This window comes from Podarcis raffonei, chromosome 12, assembly GCF_027172205.1.
Source record: "Podarcis raffonei isolate rPodRaf1 chromosome 12, rPodRaf1.pri, whole genome shotgun sequence".
NCBI classification, from domain to species: domain Eukaryota; kingdom Metazoa; phylum Chordata; class Lepidosauria; order Squamata; family Lacertidae; genus Podarcis; species Podarcis raffonei.
This window is the reverse complement of record NC_070613.1, coordinates 13048822-13076587: the sequence shown is the minus strand read 5'-3', so window position 1 is coordinate 13076587 and position 27766 is coordinate 13048822. Positions and strand designations below refer to the sequence as shown.

General features: G+C 47.6%; 1 protein-coding gene across 1 annotated transcript; it reads left to right on the top strand.

The window, feature by feature from the left end:
- The first annotated feature begins 526 nt into the window (after nt 1–526).
- MNX1 (motor neuron and pancreas homeobox 1) lies at nt 527–12686 on the top strand. Its single transcript, XM_053410260.1, has 3 exons — nt 527–1393; nt 6959–7119; nt 10232–12686. Exons 1-3 carry the CDS (start codon nt 772–774, stop codon nt 10604–10606), a joined length of 1158 nt encoding a protein of 385 aa, XP_053266235.1. The 5' UTR covers nt 527–771; the 3' UTR covers nt 10607–12686.
- Nucleotides 12687–27766: the final 15080 nt, after the last annotated feature.

Here is a 27766-nt window from a genome sequence, read left to right as displayed (position 1 = left end):
GCGGCTATTAAATATTTCAGATCTTTTTCCTTTCTCTCTCTTTCTCACACACAAACACAGAGCCTCAGCCCTCGCCTAGCTGCGTGAATTGCCCAAATAACTTTCAGTAGCTGAGAAAAGCAAAGAGAAGTTTCCTTCTCCCCACTAATTAAGGTTAGAGCATGTCGCTCTCGCAGCCAGACGGAGCATCATAACTTAGGAAAGAAACTTAGAGACGCGATTCCTTCGCTGTTGTTGAAGGCAGGGGAAAAAAATATCCTTTCCCTTCTATGGGAAACCCGTCTGATGAAGCGTTTTGCGTAAACCGTCAGCGCTCTCTCTCCTTCTCCCTCCAGCCCCCCTGGCCAAAAAGAGCAGGAAGCTCCCCTCAGGTGGGCGGGACCTAGCATCCCAGCATCCTTGACAGCTGTGTGCCGAGGCCAATCGGCTGCTCCGGATCGCCTCTCCGGCGACCAATGGTGCCCTGCCTCTCCGGAGGGCCAATGGGAGCCTCTCCCGAGCCTTCAAGTGAGCCCAGCCAGCAGGTCCGGAGCGCTTTCGCCAGAGCGTTGAGAGAAGGAGCGCTTTCCCCTGGAGGGGTGGGGGAGACTTTCGGTGCATCCGTGCAATCTCCGCGGAAGGGGCGCAAGTTGCGCGGATGGTGGGGCTGCTGCGGGCTGGGGCTGATCCGCCGCTGCCTTGGGTTTTCTCCCCTTCCTCCTCCTCCGGAGCTGCTGCTTGCAAGGCGACCCCATGAGCCTCTCCGAAGCCGTCTAAGCCCGCGCCGCCGGGATGGAGAAATCCAAGAATTTCCGCATCGACGCGCTGCTGGCCGTGGATCCTCCCAAGGCTGCGGCCTCGACGGCTCAGACGTCGCCTCTGGCGCTGGTCACCTCGCTGTCGGGCCACGCCAGCTCGCGATCCAGCAGCTCCAGCGCCAGCTCCAGCTCCAGCTGCAGCCCGCCGTCCTCGGCGGAGCCTCCGCCCTCGTCCGTCGAGGGCCTGCGCACCGACAGCCCCTCGCCGCCTCGGCTCCTGGGCGCGCACTGCGGGCTGGTGCCCAAGCCGGGCTTCCTGGGCGGCGGGGGAGGCGCGGCGGGGGGTCCCCACGCGCACCCGCACCCCCACGCCCACCCCCACGCGCACCCCCACGCCGCCCTGGGGCTGCACCCGCAAGGCGGCGCCGGCCTCCACCCGCAAGCCGCCCTCTACGGCCACCCCATGTACGGCTACCCGGCGGCGGCGGCCGCGCTGGCCTCGCAGCACCCGGCGCTCTCCTACTCCTACTCGCAGGTGCAGCCCTCGCACCCGGCCGCCGACCCCATCAAGCTGAGCGCCGGCACTTTCCAGCTGGACCAGTGGCTGCGGGCCTCCACCGCCGGCATGATCCTGCCCAAGATGCCCGACTTTAACTGTGAGTAGCACCGAGAGAGAGATCGGACAAAAGATCCATAATAATAATAATAATAATAATAATAATAATGTGCGTGAGCTTGCGGGCGCACCACTAAATGCGTGCTGCTCTTGCTGTGTGTGCGTTTTATATTTAATTTTAATTTTATTATTTATACCCCACCCATCTGGCTGGGTTTCCCAGAGAGAGGGGTGCAAGATGCATACCTAAGCAGCACGGATACTATTGTGTGAACGCTCACACACCTATGATATAGACTCTGTCCCTCTGGAATATGTAATTTAAGGACAAGGGAGCCGCGATCTTTCCTTTGTTATCCGTTTTTCTCGCTGCCAGGCAGTAGCTGGGGCCTAAATGCGGCCGATGGCGCCTCCCTTGATTCTGTTCCTCGCCCTTCCTCCTTTGCGATAGAAAGACGCTCTCTGGCTGATCGAGGATGGTGTATTTGGATGGGGTTTTGGGGGTGAGCGAGGGAGACCCCCGCTAAAAGGAATGTCGCCCTTGGGAAAGCCGAGGTGGCCCTGGGGAGGAGCGGCTCCTCTCAACAAGGAAGGAAAAGGCAATTTCCCAGCGGGGCGGTCTTTAAACCTGCAAGACGCGTGCTTTGGGGGTTCGGTCGTTTGGGAATCAAACACGGACGAAGGCGAGAAGCAGCGGGAAGGGTTGGGTGACGCGTAAAAGCCCAAATATTGTGCACAGGGCAGAGGCCGACTCACTGGAGCCTAAACCGCGTATGCATCGGATTAGCCAGTCCGGTGGTTGTCCTTCGCCCTACCTAGGAACTGATTTAGGGTTTCATGGGGACAATTTCAGAGCTTCGTTTTTTAAAAAAAGGCCGTGGGGATGATCCGGTCCCCATTAAGTCCCATTTATTTCAACGGAAGGGTTAACCTTGTGCTTTGTTTGGACTGACTTCCCTTGAGAATGTCGGGATCTTAAAATACTCCCCCCCCGAGTATGCGCCCGACATCCCTCCTATAATATCCCTAATACGTGTTCTTAACTGTATAGGGAGCACTGGAATATCGAAGCCAAACCATTAGCTGTTCTTGCACACACGGGCTGGTGTGTCTCCAAAAGACTGACCTCTTAATATTCCCTACCAAGATTTGTATTATTTGGGGTAAAATTGTAGCTAGGCCTCGGTGAGGCTATTTCTGGTATTCCCCCCTCTCTGTGCAATAATCATTCAGTAAAGCCATATTATTATTATTATTATTATTATTATTATTATTATTATTTCATTTTAAGAATAACTCGAGAGAAGCGACCTCGCAGATATAATGGCGTGTTGGTTACTTGATGTTAACTTTGCTATAAAAGCAGTGCAGCTCAGTTAGGCTTACTTTTCTTGATAATTCGTCAAAGGGGGGGGGAGAGAGTTACTTGTTTCTTATCCCCCCCGTCCCTTTTTGAAGGAGAAGAAAAGAAGAGGCCCTTCCGACAGGAAAAAGTAATAATTAGGGAAGCTGTCAAAATTCCTGCTCCCGCAAATAAAACGCACGTGTGAACAAACAGCCCGAAGAAAGACCATAACGGGAGGCTTGGGGAAATCACGCCGGGGTGCGAAAACCGCCTCGGCGGTGCTGTTTGCACGTGGCAGGAGGCTCTGGGAATCTAAGGGAGAGAGAAAAAATGCCTACTACTATTCTGATATTTTAAGAGGTTTCCTGCAAATAAAACTAATTGTTCTGTTGAAAGGAATCCTCTAAAAGTACCCAAAGCGGTGGTGGGGCTGATATACAGCGGGTTCAGTACAGCAACAAATAAATAAAAATTAAGCATTGATATTGAAATCGACGAGGGTTAAAGGTGGCCTGTATCTACCTATGTTCAATTCCGGTTAGAAAAAACGTGGCTTTGAAGTTTTGAAGGCGATCACAAAAGACCTGGTTGTTAGATAACAGATTTAGGCAACGCGGATTTGCTTTCTAGCAAAATACCGGGTTGCAGCTATATCAGCGTTTAGATCCCTCTCTTTGACGCGACAAGAAAGCGGAACATTCTCAGGATTTATTTCTGTTACATTTTTCTTTTACACGTTTTTTTCTAAAATTATTTAGCTTGCCACGTTTTTCCTAAAATTACCACGTTTTTCCTAAAATTATTTAGTTTATTTAGCATAATAAGCCTTCCACATTTTTAACAACAAACAAGTCGCAGAAGACTGATGAAACCTCTCAAGACTGAGCGCTTGTTCCGTCAAAGCCCACCATGGATAGCAGGATTTTAATTCCATGGTGTATTTACAGGGCAATATTAACAAGAGGAGAGTTACATTGATATCCCCGATATCAGTTGGTGGAAACTGACGACCCTAATCCGGGCGGAACAGAACACACCCAAATGCAGACCATTCGTTTGGCTGCCAGACAGTGCCCTAGAAAACAGGACTTTTAATTCGTACTGGGTCGAGGAAAACGTCTCTCGTTTTCCACGCCGCTTACAGAAGAGCCCTCGTTTATTTCCAAAAGTCTTTTGGAATGGTAGTGGGGTATGTTTTGGTTCTATATTTAGTCAAGGAAGGGGGGGAAATGTCATTTCGGAGTCTGCTCTCTGTGGCCTTTTCTTCTCAGATCGATTCCCCAAGAGTCCTCCTTTTAATTAAAAAGTCCGGTTCGAGGGTCAGTTTGAGAATAAAAGGGGCACCATTGCTTAAAAGGGGGCGTTAGTTGAAAGCCGCCAACGGCTTGCCCCTTACCCTTCTCCCTCAGTGCGGTGGGGGTGGGCCCGAGCTCTCCTGAGCCCTCGGATCGCGCCCCTTTCACTTTCTCCCAATCCTTATCTCTTGGGAAATCAGAGAATGGGCTTGGTGACCCCGCCCCGAGGCCGCCCCACCGTCCGGCTTCTCCGGCTGGGATTGTGCGAAGCCCTTCCCTCGGTCCAGGGCGCCCCGTCGGAGCGCCGCGCTTCCATCTCCCGGCGCTCTGCGGGCTTTGCCGCGGCCAGGAGCCCTTCGGGGGCGAGCAAGACCCGGCGGGGGGACAGGGCTGGCTGGCTGGCTCGCTAGAGGGAAGGCTCGCTTTTCCCGCGGCTTTTGGCTTGGCGGAGAGGTGGGCTCCCTCAGTGAGAAAGGAGATGTCTAGAGACCCAACAGGGCGCGGGGTCAGCGAGAGCCATCTGGGGAAGCGAGGCCTCTCCTCGAACGGATCACCCTTCCAGGTGAAGCCCAGGATTTGGAGGAGGAGGAGAAACTGAGAAGGAAGTCCCGTTTGCAAACTTCTCCTGGTTGGGGTTCCCTAGGACTTGCCAAGCCAAGGGCCGTCGGAAGGGCGGCGAGTTTCTCCGCTGCCTGCCTTGGCGTTCGCCCTAGCGCTTTTGCGACGGTCCAGTCCTAGCCTCGCGATCTGCAAGGCGAGCATGAGAAGAGGATCGGGCCAATTCACAGAGGAGAAGGCTAGCAACGCCGCGCAGGCCACTGTTTTCTTCCACCAGACCTTCAAGGCGCATTCAGAGAATTCTGGGCACTTGCAGTTGGCTAAAGAATGCTGGGAATTGTAACTCTACGAAGGATGAACTACAGTGCCCAGAATCCTTTGAAGGAAAGAATGAGCTTTAAAGGTTTCGCGTGTCCGCATATGTGTCTCTGCATATGAGTTGGTCGGGATCCTAAGGAAGAGGAGGAGGGGGCTGTTGCGCTCATGTCCTGTTCTGGGCTTCTCGCAGGCATCTGGACTCGATGGGTCATTGGCCTGATCCAGCGGGCTTCTCTTATACACATCTCTCCCTTTGACTTTCTTCTTCCGTGTCCATGAATCACCGTTTGACATCAGAGCATGACTTCAGACCGAGGCTACAGGCTCAGAGGAAGCTGTAGCTGGATGCCCTTTCTGGCCTCATCCTTCCGCGACCAATATTGTGCTTCTGCCGGAATATTTTTTAAGGAATCCTTTAAAAAACAGTTCTTAAAAATAGAATTAAATTATTGTGCCCAAACCTATACAGCTAAATCACTTCCCCTCTTTCCTAGATGTGAGATAGCATCATGGATCTGAAAGATGTTATGATGAGGAGCAGTTGGGTGTGAGATAATCCGCTCTGATCCGCACAAATGTCTCAGCCTCCGCTGCTCCTAGCCCGGCCCGCGCTCTCAATAATAATAATAATAATAATAATAATAATAATAATAATAATAATAATTTATTTGTACCCCGCCCGTCTGGCTGGGCTTCCCCAGCCACTCTGGGCGGCTTCCACAGAGACAAAAAATACACTCAAAGGTCACACATTAAAAACTTCCCTGAACACGGCTGCCTTAAGATGTCTTCTGAATGTCAGGTGGTTCTTCTCTTTGACATCTGATGGGAGGGCATTCCACTGGGCGGGCGCCACTACCGAGAAGGCCCTCTGCCTGCTTCCCTGTAGCTTTGCTTCTCCAATGAGGGAACCGCCAGAAGGCCCTCGGCGCTGGACCTCAGTGTCCGGGCAGAACGATGGGGGTGGAGACGCTCCTTCCATACTTTCCTGCGCAGGGCAACTCGATGCTCCGGAGGAAGTCCCAGGATGATCAGAGGGACTTGCTCCCTAACCTCATTCATGCATTGATTGCGGCTGCAATCTTATACCCACTACTGAACTCGAAGTGACTTGCGTTTGAGTAAAGATGTATACGATTGTGCTGTGGAAAGGGGCATTTTGTGTGTGTGTGTGTGTGTGTGTGTGTGTGTGTACACTGATACAGGAGGCGCATTCAGAAATGCTAAGAGAGATAGGTTCTGGAAAGACGAAACATAAATGCAATAAATGCTATGTAGATGCAATAAATGTAAAATAAAAATAAAAATGCATCGCTAACCGGCGGAACTACAAGCTGCAGTGATGGCAACTAGGGCAGATGACTTAAAAAAAAGAGAGAGAGAGGAGAATTTAGACGGATTAGTGGATATTAGGACAGCCATAAGAACAACATGATTCTTTGTCATTTTGTCATATATTAAAATGATTTAAATATATGGTGTGTCCTCAGTCCGCATGCTGCCTAGGTCAGTATATCCGGATAGCAAGAAGCTGAGGGGAGGCTAGCGGGGCAAAGCGCTCCGTGGGACCCGAGACCTAGAGGAGGTGGGGGCTGTTCATTTTCCTGTTCCTAAAGCAACATAAGACGCCGTCGAGTCCAGGCGACCATGTCTCCGCCCCGCGGAGCTTACAGTCCAAAATTCGACTCGGGCGAAAACAAAGGAAGAGAAGGCAGGAGGAGGGGGTCTTGACCAGACGGAAATAACCCCAGAGAGAGGGTTTCCATAGGGTTAGTTATTCTGAGAATTTTCCATAACAATTCCCAGTTTGATTTACATAAACAGAAGATGCAGGAAGTCTGTCCTCTCGCCCCCGATCTTGTTGCTGTGTGTCTTTCTAGACCGCCTTTCCTCCTCCCTTAATCGCATCTCCGTTTCACGCCCAGCTGTACTGGATCAGTTTCTCCCGGAGGGTCCTGAGCTCCGCCGCTGTTCCCAGGATGGAGGAAGCCCCTGCGCAACGGAGCGCGGCTGGAGGGATGCAGGGGGTGGCGCGCTCCTCGCTCCTCGTCCTCTCTCACGCCTTCTCCTTTCCTCTCTCCCTCCTCAGCCCAAGCACAGTCCAACCTGCTGGGCAAGTGCCGGCGGCCCCGCACGGCCTTCACTAGCCAGCAGCTGCTGGAACTGGAGCATCAGTTCAAGCTGAACAAGTACCTGTCCCGGCCGAAGCGCTTCGAGGTGGCCACGTCTCTCATGCTCACCGAGACGCAGGTGAGTGTCTTGCTGGGGAAGGGAGGAGGAGGAGGAGGAAGAGAGAAGGGAGCTGGATTCAGCAAAGGAGGGGGATCACCTGCAGAGGAAGGGGCTTTTGCCTTGCTGGGCTCGCTGCGCATCTTCCGCAGGCAGGAGGAACCTGAATAAATAAGCGCCCCCTTGAGGTCCAATCAGCTCACCACCAAGTCAGCGCTCGGGTCCGCACTTTTGAGTCCACGGCTTTCCTTTCTCATTTCAGCCAAAATATGAACAGGGGGAGCGGAATAGTGTGTCGTTTGGTTTCTGTTTACATTACAAAGCACCCCACCCTGCCATTCCAGTGCTCCAGGCCCTTTTCGAAACTTGGAAATGCAATAAAGGCTCCTGGCTGGTAGCCAGATTCTGCGCTCAGATTTGTAGGCACAGATCATCCTCTAGAATAAAATAGCCTACTAGGGAAATGCTGAAGTCGCCCTTTGGGGCGCCTCAGGGTCAATTTTTATGGTAGCCCAAATTTCAGTTGTAGGGGTGTATGTATATATATCTCAATTTAACTTATGAGCTATTATATTTTATCTTTATGAACGCTGTTATTATTGTGTTATGCGAGCTGGTCTTTGACCGTAATAAATTATCTATATCTATCTATATCTATCATCTATCTATCTATCTATCTATCTATCTATCTATCTATCATCTATCTATCTATCTATCTATCTATCTATCTATCAAGGCTGCAATCCTATTGTCACTTATCTGGCACTGAGTCCACTGAATTCAACATGGTTTACTTCTTAGGGGGAATGTGTGGTGCTATTTCGTGGGGGGAAGGCCTTGAGTCAGGGGTGGAGCAGCTGCTTTTCATGCAGATGGTCCTCAGATCAATCCCTGGCACCATCTAAAATCCTGGAGTGCTGCAGCCAATCACTGTAGACATTACTGAACGAAATAGACCAATAGTCTGACTCGGTGTAGCATACTATGTTTCTCTGTGTCTTCCTTCCGTCTTTAAATCTAAGGTGGGTTTAATTTAAAGGATTCTTTTAGAACAACACACAGGCGATATAGGAGGCCTCCGGACATTATGGAGGGTGGGGGGGAGGCATAGGGATCATAACTGCAGATCATAAATGGGAATCAATTTGGCACCACCCATCCCTATGAACAATTTCTGCCTGTCTGCAGGAGGCTTCTCTCAAAATTATGTTTTGCTGGCACTGGGCTCCATCATGTCTAGCCAAAATAAAAAACAGCATCTCCCTGCTGTGCTGGAAAGGTTGTGGAGAGATAGGCTCATGTTTTCATGCATTTGTGGAGTTGTACATTGCGTTGGTATACTCCTTTTGCGAAACAGGTTTTCACATTATTTCCACAATTACACAGCAACGCCTCTCACCCAAGTTGGCTCTTGCCTTGTTATCATTAGACTCAAATTTAAACAATAACCTTAGATGCTGAGATTTAGTATCTCCCCCCGCCCCCCCGGTTACTAGCAGCCCTGTTAACAATAGCCCAATATTGGAAACAACCTATAGAAATCCCCAATGAAATCTGGTTAAATAGCATTTGGAATGTGGCTCAATTGAAATGACTTACTTGCCACAAAAGACTTAATTAGAAGCACTTCAAGGACAGACCCTGTTGGTGAGATTCGGTTTCCTTTCTTTTCCTTTATAAATGAGACAGAAGATACTGTTATTCCACCCTCAACACAAGAATCTCTGTGCGGAGGCTACTTGAATTGATAATACACAAATAAATAAACATATTGCTTATGTACTATGTATTGCATATGAAGCGTATTAATATATCACTGGACAAGTTACTGTAGTTATGTTATTTATTTGAATGAAAAACAATAAAAATTATTGGGGGGAATGGGAGGGGAGTCTATGCCCCCCTAGCAGTTGTTGGACTTCAGCTCCCTTCAGCCTTGACCAGGGCTGGATTTAGGTTTGATGAGGCCCTAAGCTACTGAAGGTAATGGGGCCCTTTATATGTCCAGCAGTCCTTTGTCAACAACAAATTGTTGCTGTTTTTTGTGTTGAATATATGCTATATGGTAATTTATGGACCTAATAGGTATCTAAAGCCACATGATACATAACAAAATATGTATTTTATCAAACTAATTGTTGAACTGAGATACAATTAAGAAGAAGTATATTAATAGTGATATACAATTAAGAAGAAGTATGTTTTTTTGGGGCCCCCAAGAGAGTGTGGCCCTAAGATTAGTAAAGCGCCCAAGCTCATGCTATCTTGGTAAATGCAGATGCCATGTGGAAGCCTTCCCTTGATAGATTTATTTAAAAAATTACGAACCATCTTTCCAGTTTTTTCATTCTTCAAACAGTCAAAGCTGGCAGAGAGAAATCCAGAATCAATTTGGATTTGATATCCTGCTTTATCACTACCTGAAGGAGTCTCAAAGCGGCTAACATTCTCCTTTCCCTTCCTCCCCCACAACAAACACTCTGTGAGGCGAGTGAGGCGGAGAGACTTCAGAGAAGTGTGACTGGCCCAAGGTCACCCAGCAGCTGCCTGTGGAGGAGCGGAGACGCGAACCCGGTTCCCCAGATTACAAGTCCACCCCTCTTAACCACTACACCACTCACTCTCTCTCTCTCTCTCTCTCTCTCTCTCTCTCTGAGGCAGAAGCTGAAGCGGGAGAGGAGGGAGGTCAAGAGGCAGAGATGAGTCAGGCTGGTGAAGAGTCATGGGTATTTCTCCCTCCTGCTGCAACAAACTCCTCTCCCCATTTGTCTCCCAGAACCAGAATGGGGTTGAAACGAGCAGAGCAGTGACAGACTGTATGCAGGCATAGTCTCTGATTGCTTGGGAATAGCCCTGGAGAGGAGAGGACTTAGATGGCTGTAGGGAGCCAGTCTCAGCAGCTGATTTTCATGCAGTAAGGCCACCGGGAATTAGCTTCTGTGCTTGTCAGGCCTGACCCTCAACCAAGTCTGTGGAGATTGTGTTTTTGCTAATAAAGAGTTGACTCCAACTTTGAACGGTGTGATTTACTGCTGGCTCGTTCTGTGACAGACCTTGTTCCTCATGCTATAGGTCTGATCCCATGTATGTCGCCTGATCACATTGTGTGCTATTTCCACCTTCCTCTCTCCAGGTAAAGATCTGGTTCCAGAACCGGCGTATGAAGTGGAAGCGGAGCAAGAAGGCCAAGGAACAGGCGGCTCAGGAGGCGGAGAAGCAGAAAGGAGGAAATGTTGGGGAGGACAAAGTGGGGGATGAGGTGCTGCCTGCGGGGGCCCCAGAGAAAAACAATGGAGGGCGCCGCTTGCAGGAACTCAGGGACAGTGACCGGGAGGAAGAGGACGATGAGGAAGAGGATGATGAAGAAGAGGAGGAGGAGGAAGATCGGCCCGGACACTGCTGCCCCTATGGGTCTCCTGACTGCTCTGACGGGGATGAGGATGGGAGGCAGCCCCATGGACGGCATGGGGGAGCCCACCCACAATTGCCCCCCACCTCAGCTCCCTGAAGACTTGGATCCCAGAGCCAAGAGCCACCTTCCTTGCACTGGTTCAGGAGAAAATCCTTTCCCAACCCCACGTGTGTTTGTTGCTCTGTGTGTAAGCTGGTGCCCTGCAGGTGCTTTTGGACTGCAATTCCCATCAGCCCAAGCCAGCATGGCCATATGAGACCATGGTGATGCTTCCTGGGGCTGATGGGAGTTGTAGTCCAACACATCTGGAGGGTGGCAGGTTGGTGAAGGCTGGTCTAAAGTAAAATGCTCTCATTGTCCTCCATGCAACTGACTTTACTGGCCCCAATGGCGCTCCATGTGCAACTAACCCTGCTCTCCCCAGTTTACACAGTCATGTTCCTCAGTCTCCTGCCTCCCCCCCCCCCATGGGCTCAGGCTTAGTGTCAGGGCTTGAGTCAAACGTGGGTCAGCATGAAAGGCACAGGACTCCACTGTCTGTGCAGCTAACAATTCGAGGAAATGGCATACAACTCAGCAACACTGCCCGGTAGGTCTTGCCCCTATGGAGCAGTAGGCAGAACTGAAGGTTCTCTGCCTTCCACTCTTTCTCCTCTCCCAGATGTTTCACAAACAGTCTCAAGCTGCGTCTACACACCTGTGGCCTCTTTCCTGCTCTCCTCATTTTTCTGTGCATTCTTGGGGACCAATGGGGAGGGGAGGTCTGCGCAACAGGAGATGGAGACTCCCTGGAGTCTTCAACAGCCTCTTGACCCCCCTCCACTGCTTCAGCCTCAGAGTCTGAACTGCTCCTTGTCGCAGGCTCTTCCTGATCACTTTGCCCTGTTGCCCCTTCAGCATCCAGCCCCTCTGACCTCTCTTCGGTGTTCCATCATGGATCCCTGGGCTCTGAGCCTTCCTCCTCTGGGGTTTCCCTTGAGGGATTCTTGGCTGGTGCCTTCCACCATTCCTCTTTGCCCAGCCAGTCCTTTACACTTAGCACATCAGAGTTCTCTTAATCCGATTGTTATTGTTTAAAATTGACTTTTAATAATTGTATGGACTGCTCTTTGACAGCTCCCCCCCATCTTGCAAACAGTATTAAGTCACAACAACATTACAATATATAATAAATAAAACCTCCCTTCCGTGACCACACTAAAACAAATAATTCCAACAGCCAGCAATGAAACATATTTTTAAAAAGAATCAAAGGCCCAGCATGGTTGTATAAATAGTATAGAAGAAGAAGAAGAGTTTGGATTTTATATCTCACTTTATCACTACCCTAAGGAGTCTCAAAGGGGCCAACATTCTCCTTCATCCCCCACAACAAACACCCTGTGAGGTGAGTGGGGCTGAGAGACTTCAGAGAAGTGTGACTGGCCCAAGGTCACCCAGCAGCTGCATGTGGAGGAGCGGGGAAGCGAACCCAGTTCACCAGATTACGAGTCCACTGCTCTTAACCACTACACCACACTGGCGAGAAGCTTCTGGGCCTTTAAGGAAAATAGGGCTGACAGTTCACTCCTGCTTAATCGGCCTGTGGCTTGACCTTCCCATTTTTGCCCTGCACTATTCACTCCTTTAGCTCCTCCTCAGCATTGCTCAATGATCAGGAGTGTAAAACCACATTGTCCTCTAGTGGTTGGTTGGGAATGTTAAGTCGCCAGCTCTTTGTCAGAAGAGCCAACCCCCAGACCTGGTAATGTCTCTCAGTGAAAAAATTCAGTTCACAAGGCACAGCTGATGGGCACCCCCCAGAACCCAATACAGATAGTACCGAAAGCTAGAGTCGTCTCTTTTCTGCAGCCCTGATTAACGATTCCCTGTTCTATTAGGTCAGTGCCACCGTGTTGAAAGCTGACACTGGACATGTGGCTCTTTGGACCGCTTTGCCTCTTCTCTTCGACAGTATTGAGAGTTTTTATGCTTTATAAGAAGCAATCTGGGAAACTTACGACCACGAAGCTTGGATCTGCTGGGAATCTTGGGAGGACTGTATTGTCTTTATTTTTGTACATTGTATTTATAAAAAGAGTTAAAGAGAAATACCTCTACTTATGCATGCTAAGTTATTAATCGGCTTCTCCCAATGTCCCAAAGGTAATGTAAAATAAAACGGTTTTGTACTTGAGATCTGCATCGATTCCTTGAACCAAAGAGCTGGCTTTAAGGCTCTGTGTGTCAATTTTTCCTAGGCTTTATGCGGAACAAAACCAATTCACAACTCATTTAAAATGAAGCAGATAGAATTAGGATTTCCAGGTTTTTTGTGCATGCTCCTGTGCCTTAAGAACAGGTATAAAGTCAACCAGCGATGACATTCCTAGTGCAGAGGTTGAGGGTTGCTAAATGGCTTCATATCACAGAAGGCTGATAATCTTAAGTAAGGACTTTCCCCCATTATAAGCACACAATTCTTAACTCTAGCTGGATCAGACTAAAAGTCCCTTTATGTTTGATTTTTAGCTGGATCAGGCCCATTGATTTTAATGCTGCTTTCTTTCATACTGCATTTTAAAATGGGGGCACTGATCAATGCTGATCAAACATTGCATAAATGCCTCAAATTAAATGCATACATATACTGATAGTGCATCGAAAATGCAACGCCAAACTTCTGAGATACAGTGGTACCTCAGGTTAAGTACTTCATTCATTCCAGAGGTCCGTACTTAACCTGAAACTGTTCTTAACCTGAAGCACCTCTTTAGCTAATGGGGCCTCCTGCTGCCGCTGCACCGCCAGAGCCCGATTTCTGTTCTTATCCTGAAGCAAAGTTCTTAACCTGAAGCACTATTTCTAGGTTAGCGGAGTGTGTAACCTGAAGCGTATGTAACCTGAAGCGTATGTAACCCGAGGTACCACTGTACATAAAATCTATGTTTTTATAGTATTTCAGTGTTAGAGGGCTGTATGCAGGCCTTTAATTTTGCAACTGCAACCGATTACAACAGACTGCGTATATTTCCTGTGCACTGAACTGTGTTGCTCACTGTACAGCCTGGAGAGAAAACAGAGTGTAAAACTAATGTGTGGATATTTTGAGCTAGCAGGAAACTTGCCATTCCACCCCACACCAGAGGCCAAGAGAGCAGAGAAAACTGATCTCTGCGCATCTCACTAGCTGGATCAGCAGGCGTAGATCAAATATATGCCCAAATGCTGATGCTGCACTACTTTCAGCACACTTGACTGTCCTTCCCCATTCAGATTCTGTTTCTGAGCCCAGATAATAATAAAAAAAACCTTCCCAGCTCTATCTGCTGCATTCTAAACTTGTATTTTCTATCTGTTTTACCAAATGAAAAAATAAATATTGAAGTAGATGTAGGATTCAGGATTTTGCTGCACTGTGTAACACTGGATATAGAAACATAGAAATGTAGAGTTGGAAGGGACCCTGAGGATCATCTAGTCCAACCCCCCAAAATGCAGGAATATGCAGCTGTCCCATTTGGGGATTGAACCTGTAACCTGTTATCAGCACCACGCTCTAACCCATCCACCCACAGAAAGAATGTCATAAATGGACCAAGCAGTACAAGTTGTATGCAGAACATATTTCATATTCTTTAAGAAGTATGTTAGGGAAAATATTTAAAAACCATTTCCTTTAATACTGGGGTTAGGTGGTAATTGTCAATAGCTTTGAAGCAAAAACAACGAGGCCATTGAGAAATAAGAGAATAATGTCAGGGGACAGACAGGGGGAACCCTCAGGTTTACAGAAGTACATCAAACTTTTTCGCAACACCTCAGGGGTCAGCCCCCCCAAGCAACTCAGTGAGGTTAGAAGTCCATAGCTGAGGACTGCTGTGTGTCAGTTGGAAAAGAAAAATGGAAAACCTGGAAAAGGGGATAGAAATACTTGCCTTTTACTTTCTGAAGCACCAGGTGCCCTGCACTGTAATATTAAGCTTGCAATCCTAAACACTCGAAGGAGGAAGCCCCAGTGCAATTCTAACAATGTCTACTCAGAAGTAAATCCTATTGAATTCAAGAGCACTTGCTTTCCGGTAGGTGGGGTTAAGAGTGGAACCTTTGTTCTGAGTTAATATGCACTCTGATCTGAATAAACAACCCAACTCTTCCCACCCCGCTAGAAAAGTCAGTAGAACGCCTCTGGAGTAAACGACTCCAGGCTAATTAAAAGCATCTTCTTTCTCCTCTTGGGTCAATCTCCGATCCTAAAACTCCCTTCGTCGCGCCATAGAAATCAATAGGCATTTGCTTCCTATCAAACATGCATGCAGTGGATCTCAAAAGGAGCGACCGTCTTCAGCACCTTGGTCAGCGGGAGCCGCTGGCAACGTGACGCCCTCCAGACGCTACTATAACTCTCATCTGTTGGCTGGCGCTGACGGGAGTTGTAGTCCCAAACACCTAGAAAGCGCAACGTTGCCAACTGCTGGACAAAGGACTCGGATTTGTGCAAAACCCAAACAATCTTCCCTGGCATTCCGGCTCAAGTTCTTGATGGATCGGCCTCAGGCTTCCCAAGTGCAGTCAAGCACAGGGTTGCTGGCTCCCCCGCCCCCTTTTGAATTTATATATATATTTAAATTAAACGTCTTACTCAGCAAAAGCATCCTCGCTCCAGCCCCTTAGCAGCGTTGGGATTTATCTGGCTAATAAATTGAATGATCAATTCCTCCTTGTCAGCGAGGCGCTTCCCCAAATCAATTATGGCAGATTCAAATATCATCACCGGCTCATCGATGCTAACTCTGGGCCCCAGCTCGCCATTCATCGCCCGTGCGATGAATTACTGCCGGTCGGCGATCTGGCCTCGGTCTTCCGCCATCCTTCACAAGGCGCTTCTGGGTTCAAACGAGCCGGAGCCACTGCCACCGAAGAGGCGACGGAAAGAGGTCCCCGCCTCCCTGGACGTAGCGGAGTGACTCCGGATTGACTCAGGTGTGTGAATGAGGGAACTCTCCCACCCCCAGGTTGTTGTTTCTCGTCTACAACCCCGTCCACTTATCCCTTTTAAAAATGGATAACAGCAGTGATGTAAAAGAGGGACAAAAGTGGACTCCCTTGCGGAGTTGTTGTAAACCAAAGAGGCAAAAGATGCACACTTACTTAGGGGGAAGCCCCATTGAAATGAGTGGGGCTCCCCCCTGAGTAAACACACACAGAGAGGCACTCTGCAAGGACGTGATTGAATTCAATTTATTTATTGCACACATACCACCTTTTTCTCAAGAGAACTCAATACATGATTATCCTCCTCTTCATTTAATCTCTACAACAACAACAACCCTGTAAAGTAGGTTAGACTGAGAGGCCCAAGGCCACCCAGTGAGCTCCACGGATGAGTGGGGATTCAAACCCTGGTCTCCCAGGTCTTAGTCCAACACTCTAGCCACTACACCATGCTGGCTTTACTTCTAAGAGACCCTCCAGACTGGTGTTTTATTGCAGATATATTCTGCAATGTGTTTTTTACATAGTAATAGTGCACTAAGGTGGATAGGTCTGCATTTAGTTTGTTCTGTGATGCTTTCCTAATGCAGCCACATTACTGCTATAGAAATAGGGGGGAAATAGAGCATTTGTGGCACGAAAAGTTACAGGATCTCAGTAGGAAGTTATGGGATGTGCTTTCATGGGAAATGAAGCTTTTGCAGGCAAAAACAGTGTTGAAAATGGGTTCATATGTGACTGCCCTGATAGCATCGTGAGTGCAAATCATTATGAATGTGCAATAAGAAGGCAATCTGATGGGGCCCTGAATAAACACAGATGGTCACAAGCAGTGAGGTGTCAGTACTTCCCTCCCAGAAGTAAGGTTGTTCTTTTTTTGCTTGCTAACCATACAAACAACACCTTACAAATACAAATGTAGAGAGAAAGTTAGTCCTTAGCCATTGCATATGTCACAAGCCTGTATAATACCCACTGTTTGGTCTTAATAGTCTCCTAAACTTTTAGTTGCCAACTTTTTAAATACTCTGCTCCTGTGCCTAAGTCCTAAAATGCACTTAGATGCATTTTAAAAAATGAAAAAATGTTTTAAATGTTTGATATCTTATTATTTCTAAATATGTGCTGCAAGCTGCCCAGAGTGGCTGGGGAAACCCAGACAGATGGGCAGGGTATAAATAATAAAAATTATTATAATAATAAAAAGAGCCAAATTAACTTTTTAACGGCATAGAACAAAAGGGGGTGGGAAAAGTGCCAGGAGTTTTAACATCTGTAACATCAGGCAAAGGAACAATGGGAAAAGTTGTCAACGTTGAACCTTGCATCAAAGTCAACAGAATATAATCTTGCGCAGCAAGCTAGTAAACTCTCTCTCTCTCTCTCTCTCTCTCTCTCTGTGTGTGTGTGTGTGTGTGTGTGTGTGTCCCTTGATTGTTGTGGTCAGTTGGGAACCCTTGGAATAAGGGAGGGATTTGAGGGTTGCAATACAAAAAAGGGCCACATCAATGTAGTTTTAAAATGTAAATAAGGTTCCAGCAAGCTGGAGCGCCAGTCTTCTTATGATGCAATTCTCCTGTGTGTCTCAAGAGGTGTGTGTATTCACGTGTGATTCAGGACTGTAAATAAGACTTGTAGCAGCAGGCCACAGGCTGCAATGGCAAAACCCTACCAGTGTATTGTGCCTTTTGTATAACCTTTATCCCTTTAAAGCCTTCCCTGTGTGTCCCAAGAATGCTTTCAGCATGCCAGATTACTAGTGTAAATATGGTTTTCAGATCCCACTTTTTATGGGCGGATTAAAGTTCATTTTCCATAATAGGGCACCTCATAAAAACGTATAAAGCGCTGTCAGTCTTAGCAGCTGGCGGCCTCATTTAACACTTTCACTTCATAAATCATTGCATGGCTCTCCAGGTGTTTCCAGAAAGTGGGAAGTAAACAAATACTACCCCCCTCCCGCAAATGTAAAAAAGTTGAACCTGGTTGATAAAGATGTAAAAAGGAGGTTTATTTGGTTTGTGGGTGTGCAAACTATGCAGGAGAGGGGGGAGAGAGAAAAGGTCACCAAGGGGGCTGTGCTGCTAGAAAATGGAATGCGTAGCTTTTTAGATAAGATTTCCATCCCTGGAAGGAAGCCATGGAACATACTTTTCACTTCTGGCCCAGAAATTAAAGTGATTACAAGGGAGTGATTACAAGGGATCCTATTAACAAATGTACCTTGGAGGGCACTTGCTTGTAGATGATGAGAGGCTTTTGCAGAAGGCACACAGCTGTTGTGAGTTTGATTGTGTGTGTCAAACACCCAGAAGTTCTACTCTCCTGAATATCCACAGACTCCTCGCTGTCACCAGCATTTGATATTGAGGCCAGGGATAGAGAATCTGTGGCCCTCTGGATGTTGTTCAACTCAACTGGATGTTGAGTCCAACTCCCCTCTACCCCAGCCAGGTTGGGCGTGGTGGGGGGTTGGTGAAGTTCAGCAGCGTCTGTCGGGCTGCAGGTTCCATACACCTACATTATACAATTGGAGCAGTATGATACCACTTTAAATAGTCATGTCTGCAGCCAAAGAATTCTGGGAGCTGCAGTTTGTAATATATTAATGCTAATGCTAATACTAATTTATTCAGATGCCACCCATCTGACCGGGGTGGATCTACACATAGGGGAAACCCCCCCCCACTATAAATAAGTCAGAAATTAAATCATTATGAAAAAAGCACTATGTAAAAATCTCATAGAATTTTATTTGCTCTCGTGCACCATCTGGTGTTGCATGTTTATAACACATTCAAAACATTGTTATTGTTGTTTTACTAAAGTAGCTGAGTCCTGGGCTACCCCAGCCACTCTGGGTAGCTCCCAAAAAGTACAACACAATACAACAACAAACATTAAAAACTTCCCTATACCTTCAATTAGGGACGCAGGTGGCGCTGTGGGTTAAACCACTGAGTCTCTTGGGCTTGCCGATTGGAAGGTCGGGGTTTGAATCCCCATGATGGGGTGAGCTCCTGTTGCTCTGCCCCAGCTCCTGCCAACCTAGTAGTTTGAAAGCACACAGTGCAAGTAGATAAATAGGTACTGCTCCGGCGGGAAGGTAAAAGGCATTTCTGTGCGCTGCTCTGGTTCGCCAGAAGCGGCTTAATCATGCTGGCCACATGACCCAGAAGCTGTACGCCGGCTCCCTTGGCCAGTAAAGAGAGATGAGCGCCGCAACCCCAGAGTCGTCTGCGACTGGACCTAATGGTCAGGGGTCCCTTTACCTTTATATCTTCAATTGTCTTCTAAATCTAAGAGAGTTATTTATTTCCCTGACATCTGTTAATGGTGCTTAGAGGTGTTAGGAGACCTCTATGCCCCCACATAGAGCCACAGCTTCCAGAGTGGCTTAACAACCAATCCCTCTTCACAGGGAACTCTGGGAATTGTAGCTCTGGGACGGGACTAGGGTCCTGCCAAAAGCTGAGCAAAGCATAGCAGACAGTATTGCAAGGTGGGCGGCTTAACCAAGCAGTCCTTCAGTCTGCAGCGTAGTTTGAAACTCCTGTCATGTGCATCCTCTGCTCTAATCAAAGGTTAATGCATGAGGCACACCTCCACCTGGGGAGGGGGCGCTCTACCACCTGCATCTATTCATTTCCCTTTCGTATTTGCTTAAGGTACATTTAACCCCTCAGTAGCCTCGGCTTGCCTTGAAGTCAAACAAGAAGCAGGGGAGGGGGGTGGAGGTTCCCTCTCAGACTGGGATTGTTCAGTAGTGGCCACCCAACTGAAACACAGGCCTGGTTTATATGAGATTTAGCACTGCCCTTGCAACTTATTTTGGTTTACTCAGCTGGAGGGGAACAAAGGTCCTTATCTTGCTATAGCCCCCAGCTGAGTCCTGCTGGCTACCTTCTTGGGGCCAAGGGGCAGAGTCAACACTGGTTCAAGCTAGGCCCTTCTGGAGACAGCAAGGAAACAGCTGGATGAGGGAAAGATCCTGGCTCAGAGAGGTCACAGGGGAGCTTGCATGCCCAGGAAGAAAGCAAAGCCCCTTTATTTACCTTTTCTTGGTGTGAGAGTGTGTGAGCTTTCCTGTTGCACAGGCTTCCTCTTTAGGCACCACAGAATACTGATAACCCTTAAAGGCTTGGGATTGAAGCCCATTGGTTAGAGAACTGTAGCCTAAGATCAAAAGCTTCAAATTCCCCCCTTCATAATTTGACATGACAAAGTGACGTGTGCAACTCTAAAGCCTGCATGCACTTAGAGCTGCTCCAGAGCAGCCAGTTTATGGGCTACACACAGCTATAAAAAGTTTGTGGGTGATTTATTATTGTTAAATAAAAATGCTGAACAACATTTCTATCTCTTTTTTGGTCTCGTAACGTTAACATGCATACATAAGTCCGTGCCTGTAACCTTACACTTTCGTTTTTAATGTTCATGATCCAAAGAGTCAATAGATAACAAAGTCTTTAAAAAAAGTTTTTTGGCGCTCTGCTGGAGAGGCAGTGAGTAGGAACAAGGATATAGTGTGGCCCTTAACACCACCACATGGATGTCATTAATGAACAGTCTCATAAAGATTAAGGGCTATAACAAATAAGCCCAAATAGGATCCATGTGTTCTAGGGAAAACTGTTCACTGATGAGAAAACCCTAACACATAAGCGCTAGACCTGTCTGTCTTGGAAGCCCTGTGAACAAACAGTCTTCATAAATGAAGGGTTCATCATAGAGCCAGCTCCATCCTGGAAGGCTCCTTGTTTCATGCTGTAGGTCTGCTCCATTTGTCTGGCACCTACTGCCTAACACCACAGTCCTAACTGTGGGATTTGCTCCCACAAGGAGCAGTGATGGCTCCCAACCAGGATGGTTTTTGAAGAGGATTAGAAGGCTGATCGCTGAAGAATTGATGCTTTTGAATTATGGTGCTGGAGGAGACTCTTGAGAGTCCCATGGACTGCAAGAAGATCAAACCTATCCATTCTTCAGGAAATCAGCCCTGAGTGCTCACTGGAAGGACAGATCCTGAAGCTGAGGCTCCAATACTTTGGCCACCTCATGAGAAGAGAAGACTCCCTGGAAAAGACCCTGATGTTGGGAAAGATGGAGGGCACAAGGAGAAGGGGACGACAGAGGATGAGATGTTTGGACAGTGTTCTCGAAGCTACCAGCATGAGTCTGACCAAACTGCGGGAGGCAGTGGAAGACAGGAGGGCCTGGCGTGCTCTGCTCCATGGGGTCACGAAGAGTCGGACACGACTAAACGACTAAACAACAAAGACAAACTCATGGCTGTGTCAGTGGTTACTAGCCAGGATGGCAATGTGCTCTCTCCACTGTTGGAGGCAGTATGCCAGTTCCTGGGAATCACAACTGGGGAGAGTGATGCTGTGGTTCTCAGGTCCTGCTTGTGGGCTTCTCAGAGGCATCTGTTTGGCCAATTTGAGATAAGGATGTTGGACAAATCAGTGTTTTCCAAACTTGGGTCACCAGTTGTTGTTTTTTTGGACTACAGTTCCCAGCATGCCTGAGCACAGGTCCTACTAGCAAGACATGATGGGAATTGTAGTCCAAAAACAGCTGGAGACCCAAGTTTAGGAAACACTGGACTAGATGGATCTTTAGTCTGATCCAGCAGGGCTCTTCTTACATTTTAACCATGTCTACTCAGAAGCAAATCCAACAGAATTCAGTGCAGCTCACTCCCAGATAAGCAGGGTCATGATTGTGGCCTAAGCCCCCAGATCCCATATTTACTTGTTAGCTGATGCCAAGTTGCAGAACATCTGGTTTCTCTTTTGACCAGGATATATGAATTCCTTCAGGGCTATATCATGAGACAATAAAATGGATGGAGTTTCACCCTAGACTCCTGCTGGCCTTTGGATGGGTGGTGTGGGCTACTTTTTCAAATGATTAGTAACAGGATACAAGACCTTTCACGGTCAAGGAGGTCAAGAAGAATTCAAATGCAGTTACAGTTACCTTTGGCTGCTATATGGGAAATGGTGGCAGCCAGCCAGCAGCCAGTTATCCAAAGCCACACGTTCTGCCAGAATATGCCCAACAGAGCTGGGCATGCTAGGAGGTCCATGCTGTGTGTTTGTGTGTTTATGTGGGCAGCAGCCACCTGGCTGTCCTATACCATCAGACCATTGATCCATCTAGCTTAGCACCTTTCACACTTGTGGTCACAAGGAGTGGCTCCTAAATCAACCTGCTACCCTCAGGTTGAGTGGTAGATGCTGTCCTCATCATCACTAGTCAGATTTATTTCCCTGCTCAGTTAGCTTCTTAGGTTGGCCCTGCCTTCTTAACAAGATGGACACATGTATTCAAGCACTTCTCTTCTTGTGTTTTGGCCTCTGGAAGAGGCAGCTAGTGTACTCCCCAATGGGTGAAGCAGCCACGTCCAGCAGTATTAATCAGTCTGCTGAGAACTTAATAAAAGTCCTGCTAGATCAGGCCACGGGATCCAGCATGCTCTCTCTCAGTGGCCAGTTAGCTGTCTCTAGGAAATGTGAAGCAGAACCTGAGTGCAATAGTACTTCCCACATTTGCGATTACCAGGAAGGCTTCAGGAGTAAACTCTGAGGAAAAACTCATAACCGCTGCATTGCAGGTCATCTTTGGGAGAAGAAAAAGCTAAGGAGTTTGGGTTTGATATCCCGCTTTATCACTACCCGAAGGAGTCTCAAAGCGGCTAACAATCTCCCTTCCCTTCCTCCCCCACAACAAACACACTGTGAGGTGAGTGAGGCTGAGAGACTTCAAAGAAGTGTGACTAGCCCAAGGTCACCCAGCAGCTGCATGTGGAGGAGCAGGGAAGCGAACCCAGTTCCCCAGATTACAAGTCTATCGCTCTTAACCACTACATCTGGAGTAGAGTCCCTAAGGTGGTGCCTTGTACGTCTCCTTCTGGCAACTCCTGCAGCCCAGCTGGTGCCAAATGTATTACTCTGCTTTCCTTTGGACTACATCAGCAAGGTTGAGAGGGGGGTCTTGTCGTCTGGGCAGCCCAGGACCTCCAGACACACTGCCCAGGCTTGCACCACATAGAGGTTGCTTTGGTGCTGCTAACACCACAAAAGCACCACAGGAGGCAGCAGTTACGGGTTACTGGTCTCTGCAGCCACAGCAGGCGCTGTGATTCTCCAGTGGTATGACTTCATCCCCGGAAGTGCAATCCATTGTCTCTCAAGACAGAAAGATGCCAACAAACAAATACCCATTCATCACTAGTGATGACTGAAGAACAAGGGACAAGCAACCAGGTTTCTATGAACTTCTTTTACGTATACAGCAAAATCTTTCCATGTCTTCCGATATGGAGATCAGACAGCATTTGAACTTGAGAACAAGCTCTCTTTCCCAAACCAAAGGAAATTACATTACTTGCAGGTCCACCCTGTCCACAACCTGTCACTGACTATCACAGACCCAAAGTATAATAAAGTTTTGATGCTGGGCTGGAACTGTGGTCATTATAGTATGTCAGTCCTTCTGCTGATAAAGTAAGTCAATTTGGTTATCAGCTAGAGCAGCCAGCCTTGGCCCTAATGTATATTTTATTTATGTGCTTCAGTATGATTCAAAACATGAGCTATTCACAGTGCAGATATTCTCTGTGGACAGGCTAGGGCAAAGGTGGGGAACCTTTGGCCCTCCAGACATTGCTGCACTCCAACTCCCATCAGTCGCAGTCAGCATGGCCAATGGTCAGGGATGATGGGAGTTGTAGTCCAACAACAACTTGCGGGGCAAAGGTCTGCTGTACCTGGGCTAACTGCATGCTCCTCTTTTAACAGAGCACTTTATCTGCAGGAATTAGCGGGCAAAGCTGTTCACTTAATAGATACAAACATCACCTGCTAGTTTCTGTAGATTAAAATGGCATTTAAGGCATTGTAGCAGAAGCTTACTGAAAAGTTGGCAACTCTTGGGTAAGCACCCAGATCGATGCTAGTGGGAGGCTACTGTGGCATACTTGCTGTTTCACTTAAGTGAGAATGCAGATTCTAGCAGGTTTTGGTGGCAGAGTAACTGTTTTTATAGAAGCAGGTGTTATTCATATGCCTCTGGGGCGAGAGGTAAATTAAGCTTTATGGGAAAGAAGGGCCTTTAGGTTTAGGAGATCTGAAATTGTGAGAAGTGACAGCTGGTAAAAGAGTCCCCTACAAATTGTAAGCCCCATCTATTGGGGCAAAAAGGGTGGTTGCATCTGTATTTGAAATATTCACAAACCTATCTGATGTCACAACACTGAACAATAATAATGTGATTTTAGACCACGACCTCCCCACTTGCCAGATGTTGCTTGGTTTGTTTTACACCACAAAAACAAAAACAAAAATGCAGTCAAGTGCAATAATAGGAACACCATTTCAAAGCCGCCTTTTAGAACCGGTGACTTGATTACAACCAGGCTACGCCCTCTTTGGGACCATGTAAATCAACAATGCTATATTAAAATCAAAAACAAAACACCAATACCTTTGTTCTCTGTGGGCTCAGGGCAAATGCTTGATCACAAACCATACAAACTGGGAGGCTGTTAAAGGCCTCTTAGAAATAATATGCCACGCAGTGGTGAGGGTCCAGCTTGTGGTCTGAAGTCAACAGTGCAGCCATTATTCATGCTGGGCTCTAGTCACCTCTGCTATTTTGGACTTAAGAACATGAAGAAGAACTTTGCAGGATCAGATCAAAGATGAACCAAGTCTGGTGGTGTGGGATCTGTGCCCCTCCAGAACTTGTTGGACTCTCAAGTCTCACCAGCGTTGGTCAATGACCAGGGATGATGGGAATTATAGTCCAACAATGCTTGGGAAGGCCAGGGGTTCCCCCATCTAAGCCAGAGGCCATCATTTCTGCTGTGTGCATCCCGGTTTTTTAATGTACCTATTAGCGAGTTATCTAATTGTAGCCTTCCGTTACTAAGCACTTTTGGCATTTTGTAAAAATAATAAATGCTTTCAGCCCTCAGCTTTATTTCTGTACAGAAAGCAGTTGCAGAGTTGTGGCAAAGTCCATTCAGATACCATGTCATGAATGAGGGCTTTTGCGGAAAGAACTATTATACGTTCTGGAATCCAGTGTGGGATTGAGGTATAGGGAATGTTAGCATTAAACTTAACACATGCATCTTCCCTGACAATATGTATTTGATTGGCACTGTTTGGACCCCCAGCCTCTGACAGTTTAACAGATCAAGTTCTCTTGAACAATGCAAATCAAACGATTCCAGATGTTTCGAGGACAATATTAAGTTGCCAAGGCAAAGCCTGGCTGTCACGCCGACGCACTTGCACATTTGTGGAGAAGTGCTGATATCAAACTCATCCTCCCCCTTCATGCAGCACAATGGAAAAAAATATAATGCTAAAGAGTTCTGCAGAAACTCAGCTCTTTCAGGTGCTGCAGCGTTAAAGCTCTGCCAAAAGGGATTGTGTGTGATTTATCCACGTAACACTTTCTCTCAAGCTACAAAACAGACTTCTTTGTGTTCTCCTGTTAACGCTGATCCAAAAACCAGAATAGTGGGTTTAACATCTCATTGCCCCGACTTTAAAAAAAAAGCTACAATCCACGACAATAGCTCTGTGTGGAATGTACAACTGACAGCTGGCTGCACTATGTCTTTAATCAAACATTATGCTTACATCCTGGACCAGGGTTGTCCAAATGTCTGAGGGACACTTATTATTTGAATTAAAATGGGTAGCATAAAATATGGCCCTTGCTTCCCGAAAGGTTAGTTTCACAGAGGAGGACAACTGTTGTGCTTCAGCCTGAGTCTCTGTTCACTTGTGTCCTCCAAGGTATCAAGGTATAAAGGCAAATAAATGCATGGTGGCACAACATCCGAAAGCGAACATTTGGAACCTTTTATTTCATGGAAGATAATGCTACCAATGGCTACTAGCCACGATGGCTATGATCTGCCTCCACGGTCAAAGACAATAATAAGTGTTGGTGCAAGTAAAAAATAAAATATAGGAAGGATAATTCCTGGTTGCCAAGATCCAGTTTGGGGCAAGTACTCTTTGGTGAGGAAACCCCAGCAGATTTAAAATCACAAAATATTTTATTCTGTGAACCACCCTGAGATTTTATGATGAAGGGCGGTATATAAACCTAATAGACAGATAGATAGATATAGAATATGTAACAAAGTAAAGCAAGGGAATATAGGATGATAGACCTTTAAAATATGCCCTTGTGAGTTCCTTCCAAAGTTCCCCCCATCCCCTAGCATAGAAAAAAAGACCACACTTGGGGTAAGTTAAAAATGGTTTACTTACAAACTCTCCAATGGTCAGATTCATGTGCCTTCTCATGCAGGATTCAGAAAAAGTTGCAGAGGCAGTAAAACTTGGCTTAGTTCAGTGATGGACAAACTTGGCCCTCCAGCTGTTTTGGGACAACAATTCCCATCATCCCTAAGCACTGATCCTGTTAGCTAGGGATGATGGGAGTTGTAGTCCCAAAACAGCTGAAGGGCCAAGTTTGGCCATCACTGGGCCTTAGTTACAGTGGTGAAAGTTCCTAAATTATTGGTAAAGGACAGGGGTCAGCAAACTTTTTGATCAGAGAACTGGTCCACTGTCCCTCAGACCTTGTGGGGGGCCGGACTATATTTTGAAAAATATGAATACCCTGCAAGCTGGTCCCGCAGCTGTCTCAGGATCTGGAGGAGGAATGCACTCTGCACATGCTCAGGAATGCGTCTTGGCGCTGCCCACTCACTGGCATTGTTGACAAGCAGCAGCTGCTCCATCAACCAGTCCCCACGGAGCTCCCAGGCGGTGTGTACTGCTTCGGCCTGTCATCGGAGGCCAGGTCGGCGGGCAGGCCGTGCCTGCTGGCCCCACGCTGGGCAGGTAGAGTGTAGCTCACCCTCCAGCTGCTCCAGCGCGGCCGCTGAGTGGGCCACTAGCAGCAGCTCTGAGCTGGGCGCCAGGCGCAGGGCCAGCAGGCGTGCCAAGCTCTGGCTGAAGCCCCACGACGTGCCTGTCATGATGCCCATGGCATGGCCCAGACCTGCCACCCGCCCGCTGGCCTCCCTGTCCATGGCCACGCCGGGTTTACCTCAGCGTGCCGGCAGTGAGGCTTCGGACTGCCTGCAGGAACTTCCTGCAGCCAATCTGAAGCCGTGCTAGCAGTGGCACCTGCCTAGAGGTGTCCACGCTTCAGATTGGCTGCAGGAGCTTCCTGCAGCCAATCCGAAGCTGCGCCAGCGTTGCTGCCCGCACAGAAGCCGTGCCAGCGTCGTGGAAGTCAGTCCCCGTGCGGCGAGGCATTTGCAGCGTGAGGGGACTGACCAAGTGGGTGGCAGGTTTCGTGGGCCGGATTCATGAGCCTGGGGGCCCGCATCTGGCCCCCGGACCATAGTTTGCCGACCCGTGGTATAGGAACTGAAGAGTGTCTTGTAAGAGCCAAGCACTCTTAAGTTGCAGCAGCCAGTCAAGCCCTCCTCACACCTCAAGTTTGTCTTTTAGATGGGAGGGTGAATAAAGGCTTGACTACCTAGTCCCTCCCAAGGTGAGCTAAGCCTGGCATGACAGCTTGCTCTATGGTTTTAACCCCTTCACGCATTAATTAGACTTAAGCATGTTGGTTATGTGAGGCTGGCTATCCCACAATAAATACCCTGGGAAGAGAGATTGACTGTTAAACCACTCTGGGAATTGGAGCTCTGAGATGGGAATAAGGGTGTACTGAAAACTTTCAGCACCTTGACAAAATACAGTTCCCAGGATTATTTTGGAGAAGCCATAGCTATTTAGGGTGGCACGATACTGCTTTAAATATGTAGCACATATGGACCCAACTCTGGAAGTAGTTAGTTCCTCATTATTCTTACAATAAGTCTCAGAGATAGCATAGAGTGATGGGTCCAGGGATACATAGCAAGCTTGACTAACATACAGGGGTTTGAAGCCAGATTTCCCTTGGCCATAGGGAATTCTTATCCATAGGGAGAGCCAACCTGATGTTCTCCATATGTTGTTGCAGAACAAGTCCCATGGGTCCCAGGCAGCATGGTTGATGGTCAGGGATGACAGTTACAGCCAAAAACAGTTACAACCCTTCTCTCTTCCCCACAATAGGAAATATAAAACTGAAGTCATACTGCAATTCTGTATTTAATTCCATCTTTTATTTTTGGTGCCTGCTGAATATTTTCTTCTTTGACAAGACCTGTCTTTCAACAAGACATCTAAGTACCGAATCTTATCTTGTCAGTATCTGAATTTATTTGAAATTGTTTTATATATG

Bases quoted from the DNA above. Each gene is read 5' to 3' on its own strand.
- MNX1 (XM_053410260.1), top strand. From the start codon at position 772: ATGGAGAAATCCAAGAATTTCCGCATCGACGCGCTGCTGGCCGTGGAT. The intron at 1,394-6,958 runs GTGAGTAGCACC...CTCCCTCCTCAG, and splicing joins CAAGATGCCCGACTTTAACT to CCCAAGCACAGTCCAACCTG. The intron at 7,120-10,231 runs GTGAGTGTCTTG...TCCTCTCTCCAG, and splicing joins TCATGCTCACCGAGACGCAG to GTAAAGATCTGGTTCCAGAA.